This window comes from Pocillopora damicornis, chromosome 5, assembly GCF_964200805.1.
Source record: "Pocillopora damicornis chromosome 5, jaPocDami1.2, whole genome shotgun sequence".
In the NCBI taxonomy this organism is placed as follows: Eukaryota; Metazoa; Cnidaria; class Anthozoa; order Scleractinia; family Pocilloporidae; genus Pocillopora; species Pocillopora damicornis.
In genome coordinates, this window is record NC_142674.1 from 14,133,686 (window position 1) to 14,143,616 (window position 9,931).

General features: G+C 38.2%; 1 protein-coding gene and 1 long non-coding RNA gene across 2 annotated transcripts; both read left to right on the forward strand.

Annotated features, from left to right (window-relative positions):
* Nucleotides 1–1,312: 1,312 nt before the first annotated feature.
* On the forward strand, nucleotides 1,313–2,233 carry LOC149045481 (uncharacterized). Its single transcript, XM_089208241.1, has 2 exons — nucleotides 1,313–1,553; nucleotides 1,983–2,233. The coding sequence occupies exons 1-2, from the start codon at nucleotides 1,398–1,400 to the stop codon at nucleotides 2,001–2,003; spliced, it is 177 nt and encodes a 58-aa protein (XP_089064367.1). The 5' UTR covers nucleotides 1,313–1,397; the 3' UTR covers nucleotides 2,004–2,233.
* A 1,436-nt stretch (nucleotides 2,234–3,669) lies between these two features.
* On the forward strand, nucleotides 3,670–7,618 carry LOC149045482 (uncharacterized). The gene is made up of 4 exons (XR_016187268.1): nucleotides 3,670–3,977; nucleotides 4,335–4,446; nucleotides 5,016–5,134; nucleotides 7,310–7,618. It is a non-coding gene; the product is annotated as an uncharacterized LOC149045482 (long non-coding RNA).
* Nucleotides 7,619–9,931: the final 2,313 nt, after the last annotated feature.

The window sequence follows — 9,931 nt, forward strand, 5'->3', positions numbered from 1 at the left end:
CATGTTTGGGACAAAGCCTTTCTTGATAAGAAACGAGTTTTCGTTTAAGCACTCAATATAACTGCACTCCTCTTTGAATGTACGGTGTTCTTTCGCCATGTTAGTCTTTTCATTCGCGCTTTACAAAGGTTTCAGCTAACTCGGCGAAGGGAGAAAAGCCATGTAGTAATAAAGCAGCGGATGACTCCCGTTTGAATATGCGCGCAGTACAATTTCATATCCAGTCCTTCTCTGGCGGGTAATCCATAATGGCGGACGAAGTGAGATTGTTTTTATTAATTCTCTAAGGATAAACCAAAACGGTTGTTTGTTATTTAAAAGAGCGTTTACATTCAGTTTGTCAACTAAAGCTCTTTGCTCATTGCTCCATAATGGTAGAAAAGAATTCGAAAGGGAAGAGGCGAAAATGGGAACCAGTAGAATAGGACGATCCTTCGTTCTTTGAGGGCGAAATGGATGGATTTGTGTCCCTTGAAGTCATGGCAGATTATCATCCAGAAGAGCTAGCAGGAATTAGTGCAGGTAGACCAGCTCAAAAGAAGAAAATAAAAGAACGGCCGCTGCAGGAGGTGAATTGCTGAAAGTCCTTTAAAACATACCGCATGGTTAAATTTAGAAGATACAAATGTAAGATTCACTTCAAGCACGTGGTGAAATTACCCTTGTATTTTACGAGAAATTGGAAAAAATTATCTTTTTAAATTTTTTTTGTTTATTTATTTTTTGTTATAACTCATCTTTAATTATTAAATGTTGAGGGTTGTCCAATACATCCAAATTGGGTTGAGTTGTTGACAAATCGACCCACCAGAAGTTAATAAGTGGTTAAGTCATCTTGTGATACTGGAAATCTGAATAAACCGTGCCTCTTAATGTGGAAATGTCTTACCACAAGTCGATTTTCAAGACACTTAATAATAATCCTCAATCTGACCCAAATGGAATGACTTGTCTCCTGAGTCAAATTGGGTGTATATATTGGACGTGAGAATCAAAACTAAGATAACTGCCAGTCATACTTTAAATGAGAAAAGAAACAAACAAACAAAAAGAAAAAAAACAACAACAACAACAACACTCACCACAAGAACTACATGGAAATACAGGAATTGATTGAAATCATTTTGAGAGCAGTTTGTCCTAATTTTTTTGAAGACAGCAGACTGCATTGTCCCAAGGGCTCATGCATTTTGTCAGTCTTTACCCATTATGTATATCTAAGAATAGAAGCTTCTTCTTGGTTTTCTCTAGAAGTTTGGCTCATGGGGAAAAAAAAAGCTACATAGTATTGTCTTTTGATTTAAATCTTCAGGATAATCTGGAACAAACAGTTACCACACCATCCACACAACTTGAAAAAAGGACATTTATTTTGATTGAACTAAACTTTAGAGCCCATGGTAGATATGAGTGCTTGGGAAGTCCTTGGTGTTCCCAAAGAAGTTCAGAGAGGAATCAGTGAACAAAATTTTACTACACCAACCCCTATACAGACTTTCTCCCTTCCACCTGCAATATTCCACCGCAGGGACATCATTGGTGTAGCAGAAACAGTGAGTTGAATCAGAGCAGTTAGATTGGTGGAGGTCTCTTTTTTTATGTGTACTGTTTGTGTGCTTGGTTTCACAACTATTTTGAAGAATTCTTTTTTTTTTTTTTTGAAAAGCAAGAGAGAGAGGAAAAAAATAATTTTTCAACATGTACGTGTGTCTACTATGATGTACACCTAGCTCATTTATGTGTTAGAAGACTTTGCCACACATTATAGCAAACAGTTTCTGTTTCTTTAGAGCTGGTCTTTGACCTGAATTAATGTCTAAGTACTAAGTGATTGTTGAATAATTATAAATATGACTTATGTAAAAGCACTCTTGAGGAGGGCCGTTGAGCTGAAAGTATGTGTATAGTGTACCTCTTGAGAGAGAGCTCTGACTGACTGACTGACTGATGGTTAATTTATTTTAATTTTATGTATTTACTAGGGTTCAGGGGTAAAACACTAGCCTTTGGGATTCCAATTCTCACCCATATGCTTGGCCACAAGTCCAATCAAGAAGCAGGTGAAACTACAGAAAATACTACCAAAAATAATGCTACAGAAGCCACAGAAACTGGTAATGGAACATCCAAGCTCAAGAAACCACTCCTGGCGTTGATAATGACACCAACCAGAGAATTGGTTATACAAATAAAGAATCATCTTAAACAGGCTGCAAAACACACATCTTTAGAGGTAACATCATGTACTTAAATTGACAATTTGGAAGTCACCTCCACAGTTAGTTTCTGTTTTCCCATTGTTAGAAACTCAATTATTTCTTTATTTTTATTGGCCCAAGTCAATTTTGTTTCCTGAGCCTTCAATACTCCTCTTTTCAGTGGAGCAGAATGCAAACCTATCTCTTGTTTGGAAAGCATTTTTTAATTTTTTGGGGGAAACATGAATTTGTAGCCACAATAGGCTTTAAAGCAATTTAAATAATGATGAGTTAGTGCTGAAAACATTGTTATTCCCTCAAACATAAACTCTATTGTTTTTTGGTACCTTCACCAGCAAAGTATATAAAAACCCTTTTGTTCAGAGAATTACAATCCCAGCCCCTATGATGTACCATTTAACCCCTACCCTCCACTCCCTTGCCACCCCTTCTAGTCCTGTTTGAACTTTATCTTTTATCGGAGAAATACCCACCAAACAAAGTACCTCAAGATCATTTGAATCAGTAAACAATTCCTTTTTTTCAAGATTGTTGCTGTGGTTGGAGGAATGGCACCTGAAAAACAGCAGAGGCTTTTAAACAAGTGTCCTGAGATAATAGTAGCCACCCCCGGGAAGACTGTGGGATTTGATTTCCGAGGTAAGTACCTCATGTATCATAAGTTGTACTGATTCACTTTCTTTTAGAGATCTGAAACAGTAGACACACACTTGTACATGTAGGTATGTTTCTCATGAGATCGGTTGTCCTGTGTAGTTTTCAGCATGAATTTGGATTTCGAATGTCGTTTAAGTTTTTCCGTTCGTAAAACGCCGTAAAAAATGATAATTACAGCTGTAAGCATTTTCTACTGCTCTGTAAACATCAGTGCCGGGCGTTTTTTTTCTTTTTCGTATACCCAACGGTTAAATTGGAGTGTAGCCTCTTTCTATCAAATGGATGATTCTAGAGATATCTTCTGGCGGCGTTTAATTTTAGGGTTAAGAGCATGCCGTTTGGAGCACTTGAGATATCTTGTGATTGACGAGGCAGACCGAATGGTCGAGCAAGGCCACTTTCAAGAATTATCTTCTATATTGGAGCTCATTCAAAGAAAGAGGCAATGGACTTCAATTTCCATCGGAGCTTCAATTTCTTTCAGGCTTCTCTTTCTGAAACTAATGGTTTTCATGACTGTCAACCTGTAAACTGAGGTAAATGACTCTCTTTTTATCAAATTTTAACTTTAATGTTTCCTTTTCGCAGTGATAATGATGAAGATGAGGGAACTGCAAAGCGAAGACATCTACAGAAGTTTATTTTCTCTGCAACTTTAACTCTTCCAAAGTCGTTTAATGGGAAAGGAAAAGAAAAGAAGATCACTAGTGAAGAAGGCTTAGGTAAATCATGGCTTATTTGACTCAGAGTAATAGAGGCTAGAGATAGTATCAACTTATTTTATTAGCTATTACTTAAGGAATGAAATGATTTAAATAATCCATCATTTAAAACCCGAAAATTTGCTGCTTTATGAAGTGTGTCGAAGCTTGTATTGTGTTGTTTTGCTTTTGTCTCTGTTATCTAACATCTTAGTTAAACATGATTAAGTTGATCGCCTTGTGTTCTTCTGTTAACAGCAATACTCTTTGCATTTTACATTTTTAATGTCACCGATGGACAAAGTTGGGCAGCAGAAGAACAGTTGTAAAATTATCGATGTCACCAACAAGAGAGGAACCGTAGACAGAAGCAAAGATCTCATGTGTAATTGAAGAGAAGGTTTGTAATAGTTGAGCTGACAAGGAAGAGAAACACTCCGAGATCCAGGATACAATTTTTATTACTTTTTATTGTTGGTTTGAGCCAAATGCATCGACACGTACACCGCACTGTCTAGGAACATGATCCACGGAGCCACAGAGGTGTACCAAGTGAAATCGAAGGAGAACTACAAAACATACAGTGAGTATAGTTTACGAACTAACCGACCAATGGAATTTCCTTTATTTATAGACTATAACTGGGTCGCCATGACTGATTAAAACCCGCCCCTCTCCTCCCTCAGAGAATATTTAAAGCTCGATAGGACTTACACCAGCAAATGAAAGTTTTGCTGATTTTTTTCTTGCCTGTTAGATTTAAGCAAAGTGCGAGTGGCTTACTTCTGGCTACAGGTGTGGCTGCGAGAGGTTTGGACATACCAGGTGTTGAGCATGTAATTCATTATCAAGTTCCGAAGGACCTTGATGTAAGTACGTGTAAGTATGTGTGTAAGGTTGGTTAGCTTGTGCAGTTGGTTAGCCTGTGCGGCAGGCGGGAACGGGAGCGATTGCTTTTTGGCGGCATTGCTTTCATTCTCGGCAAAACTCTACCCTGACAAAAGGCTTCGGAAGTCACGCTGCTTCAACCAACCATGCGCGTTGACCAAGGTGTGGGCTACAAGTCTCAACTGTAAGAGAAGCTCAACCAGAAACCTCTAAATTTATTTTATTGCATTTATTTACTTATAACTAAATCTTCATTTTCTAAATCTTTGTTTTGTTTCCGATTTGAGTTAATGTGTGAGGTTCACCTACCGAAATCAAAATGTAATTCATTTAAGTTAATGAGTTTTGATTTAGGAAAAAAAATTGACTCTGTTCTCCAAATGCAGTTTATATGAGAGGAGCAGCTTGTCATTGTTTATCGTCCTCAGTTGTATCTCATTTAATAGTGAACTGTTGTGTAATGATCTAACCACAATGTAAGTATTAACTTTAGCGCAACCATCTCATGTGATCCTGCGTTCCTAAATTCTTTCTCTGTGTTCGTTAACAGCTTTACATTCACCGCAATGGACGGACAGCTAGAGTAAGCAGGGAAGGTCTGAGTGTCGTTCTTGTTGGCCCCAGAGGAAGTGGGATCATACAAGAAAATTATGAAGACGCTTAATGGAGGTAATGTGTCTTTATTATGTCCAAAGTATCTCTTTAACAGTTAAACTCTAAGAGGTTATTTGCAAATCCCCCTTTAAGGTAAAGTATAGCGTTTATACAGACCCATGTGGCACATGGGGCCGGTGCTTGACTCCAGTTTCCTTTAGCATGAAGCGGCTAGGAGTATTGCTACTCCCCCTGGATGGGATACCAGTCCATTGCAGGGTTACCCCCAGCATATTTGCTGTTACCCATTTGTACACCTGGGTGAAGAGAAGCTCTGTGAGAGTAAAGTGTCTTGCCTAAGAACACAACACAATGACCCCGGCCAGGGTTCAAACCCGGACCACTCGATCCGGAGTCGAGCGCACTAACCATGAGGCCACCTTTAAGGTGCCGTAGTCTAAATCTCCTTTTTAGTTAGATAAAACTTCATGCCTCAACGTTAGTATGCATATTTTACATGCATACTGTTCTCTATCATACCTCTAACCTTGTTAATTTTTTTCGGCCTTCAAAACTGGCCTTCACGGCAACTTCGAACTACCCGCGTTCTCCATCTTTTTAGGTGCGCAAGGCATTTTGGGTTGATGACGTGTAATGGTTGCTCCGTACTTTCGTAGTTGGGGTTATCCAAGGGTTTTCCCTAGCAAAATGGCTAATTGCGAAGCGTTCGAGTGCTCTAGTCCGGTAAAAACCAAGCAGGATCCCCTGCCAAAATACCACATTTATTGACGTGCATGATTCATGCCATTGAAAGGACGTTTCTTCCAAAAGATTTGCGTGTGCGTTCGGAGCATTTCGAGAACCATTGCTGTCATAGATCATTTCTAATGCAAGTACGGATAGCTTTGAACAGGTTTTTATTAATTTCCGGAGTGAAAATTTTAGGATAATTTGGCTTAAAGGTCCTTTAAATAAGACTATGAATCGCAAATAGCATCTCTTCCGATTAATAGTCTGAAAGCGTCTTCTATCACGATTAATAATCGTGGTTAGTACGACTATTAATCGCGTACGAACTCCTTAATAATCGTGTTTGACCGGCTTTTAGACTTACTAGTCGTACATCGCACGGTTAACAATCGCATCTGACAGCAAATACCCTTATTTATCGCAAGGAAACGTACTCTTCTCCGAAGAAAGTTCAAGGTCAACTTTTTTTGAACGGCCACTATTACGACCAAAAATTCAGAATTTAGTATTTCTTCGCACATGGCTTTTTAGGCAATAAATGTCACATATTTGAAGTTTTCTCGGGTTTAAGTTCTAAGTGAACTTCATTTCTGTTCAAAAAGTGTGTTTACCAACTACATTTCCTTTGTTTTTCGTTCTTCTACGAAGTACAGAGCGGGCTTACGGTGTCGTAAAAGACGCGACTAGCATTTCTTTTCAACGATAATGTACACAAATACGTTAATTTCCGACAGGATATCCTTTTTCCTTTTTTTATTTTTGTTTGGAGATACGTAATCCAAACAAAAAAATGCGTTGCATTTAGATGAGCGAAACAGGAAGAGAAATATTTGAGTCGCGGCTAAATTTCTCCACGCTGCTAGACTCTTTCCAAAACTAGTGTGTTTGCGAAGTGGGTTCTTCAGGGGCAATAGGGAGAATAATCTATCGGAATGGAAAAACCATTTTCGATTTTTGTTGCTGAATAGTTTTCTAGAGTTTACAATGTCACGCCGATTCGGTAAAATGCAGGCGGTGTGCGCACTCCGATTGCGTTGCATTGTGGTAGCTTCATTTTCAATATGGCGGTGAAAGCAGCAAAAATCGGCAGATTTTGACTGAACATTCCGTAAAAGTTAGGCCGTTCATTTTTCCTTTCATTATAGATAAATGTAATTTGATTTATTTTGAATTTGCAAAAATATTTTTTTGTACGTATTTGTCCCGTATTCTACGGTTCCCAAGGACAAACGCAGTCACTATTTTTCAGTAAGTAATTTGAGACCGGTTTTTGAGAAGGTCAAGTTTGATGTACGTCTTAGTTTGGAGCCTTTAAAAGATTTGGATGGCCGCTTTGATTCTACTTCAACGGCTCTGACCAAACGCTCTCAAACGGTACATGTGTTTCTCGCTTTTTAAGTGATAGTGTTTGAGACCGATTACGGCTAAGAGCAGGCCTATTGTTGCGTTACACAGCGTTACTATCGTATACTCAATTGTGTTGTAAATCTACTTTCCTAGGTAAAAGGAAATTCACTAATGGCGAGTGTTGTATGGTAAATCTTCTTACTTGATCACTGAATGAAGGACAGATGAATTAGAGCAACGAAAAGAGTCACTTGCTCATAAATAGCAGTCTACAATGCACACGGCAACACGCCGGATAACCGGAAATCAGAAGGTTGTCGATGGTTAAAAGGTGTTGATAGGCTTGTGCGAGTCCTGCCCTTTGCTTGCGCTTTAAATCTGCTAACCTGAAAGCTTAGCTGTTATAAGGATATTATTTAAGGACTTTTGTTTGCGATGTGATAATAAAGATTACTTTTAAGGTGTCATTTATCCATCTGTATGTTCTTGGTCATCTTGAGGTTTGGCACAGCCGGATGAGATTGTGTTACCAAAGGTAACATTTTCATTTGTGCGCGCTATTTTTTTCGTTCTCAGTTATATTGTCCCTTCCGCATTAAGTAACTCCAAAGATATGTTTCTCAAAACCTTATTCTCGGTATTCTTTATTCTTTAAGCATACTTGAAACTCTGTAAGTTTTTGTTAAACGTTGAGCGTGACGAATTTGGTCCTAGGAGGCGTAAGGCTTCTCCTTTCGCGAATCCCGTATTTATGTCTTTAAGTGTATGACATGGAAAGTAGTTCGTGTATTAGACGGTCGCTGTATTTATTTATTTTTTTTTTAAATTATGAAAATTACAAACAGGAACTCAAAAGATCAAGAGCTTCCCCTCCCAAATTATCCATTTAGGGTGAGATTTAGAGTAACTCTCTAATCTGTAAAAGTTGTTTCCAAAGGGCTGTGTGAAAAAATCCATCCGTGGGGGGCGGGAGTGGGATGGATACTTTTTTGGAATTACGAAATCTATGCTACAAATGCTATATTACAATGCTTAATTAGGAAAGTTCTTCATTTCACTCTCAATTGTTTTAGCGTCCAATAAATATTCCGTTTATTGTTTTTAAGTGCTCTTCTTCATGATGACGTCAGGGCTTGTCTATGAGGGGGACAGAATTGTCTAGAACAATAGTAATTCGTTTAAAACTCGCTCTGGTAAGAAAAGTTTGAACTCAAATGGCCTGGGACTCAAATATGAGATGCACTAATGTTTAATAAGCAATATTTATTGCACTTGATGGCTGTCACCGCTTTTCTTTGGTCTATAAAACGAATTTTATCTCAATTTTTTTGGTGTTGTTGCTGTTTTGTCCCCCTCCCGCAACCATGATTGTTTGCGTTTAAACAATAGATTGTTTTGATGTGACGTCATTATGAATAAGGGCAATTCAGACCTCGTTTTGTTTTGTCCGCTATGGCGGTCGAAAATTTGAACTACTTTTGTAGTTCTTGACACGTCATTGTTTGTATAATCTCGTCTCGTTATATGCGCGTAAGTAATATATAACAGTTTAATTACTTTATTATTAATGCATATAATTTAAGGTAGTTCGGGACTTAGAGAAAAGTTTTGAAACCTTGCATAAACAAAGATCGATACAAGTGAAGTTCAGAAATAAAAATGGGGGTCACCGCGCTCGTTTCAAAATAAGAGGGGGTAAACTTCAGCAATCTTCCGTATGTTCGGGGTGGTTTCTTTCAAGCCTCATGAGAAGGGAAGTCCCTTTTTCCACATGGGCAATAAAGATGTTGAAGATGAAATACCCGTTTTATTAATCCACGCCAAGACAAATCTTCAAGTGGCTCCGACGCCAAATTGAAAAGTACCGGTACTCAATTCTTTCTGAGTTAGAAAACTGGCTCCATTTACAATTCGCAAGCCATACGCCACATATGCATAATATAACTTTTATTTCAATTTAATAGCGTTGACGTCGACCTTATAAGGCGCTAGTAAATACGTAAAGTGAATATTTTCAGTCTTGAAAAAGTCACTGTCGTTACATTTCTTCGCAGCGGTTTGAACGGTTACCTGAATGGCATGAATTTTGTTGCATTCATCAAAGATGACAAAGTCAAAGGCGTTGGTATTAGGACAATGGACTATCATTGCACTATATTTATCTCTAATTATCTGTTCTATCGATTTTCTCGTATCTGTTTTGCTTTGATGTCCACACAAATTTAAGTAGGAACTAGCAGCAGTGGAACCACATGCCTCTTCCTTGAAGGAATACTCATTTTTCACACATTCCTTGAGATTGCTAAATATCAGCTTCTCCCAATATTTGCCAACTAAGTTGCCAGGTCTCCCTGCAGATAGGCCTTTTATGGTATCCACCTGATGAATAGATGGAGCCTCATTATACTTTATGCTTTGGGGCGTGACACGCTGAATGAATGGTAAATGAAGCCATAATTATTTCTTTCATTTACCAAACGCAGGGATGTATCCAGCCTAGTCCACCGCGGTCAAACGTCCAACGCGGTTTTCGTTTTATTCAGTGGGATTTTATTTAATGTAAGCAAGGATGAGTAAAAAAAATTAGTTCACGTTATTATCTTTTAATTTTTCTCAAAATGATGAGCTTTTTTCCGTGGAAAACTGACCAAAACTCTTTGCGCCTGATCCAAATTATGTTGAAAAATGGCGTCGACGATTCTGCGGTTCACTGTTTAGAACTTTTTTGGTAAACCTTCAAAACGTTTGGTAAATATGTTGGCAATATACTAAACT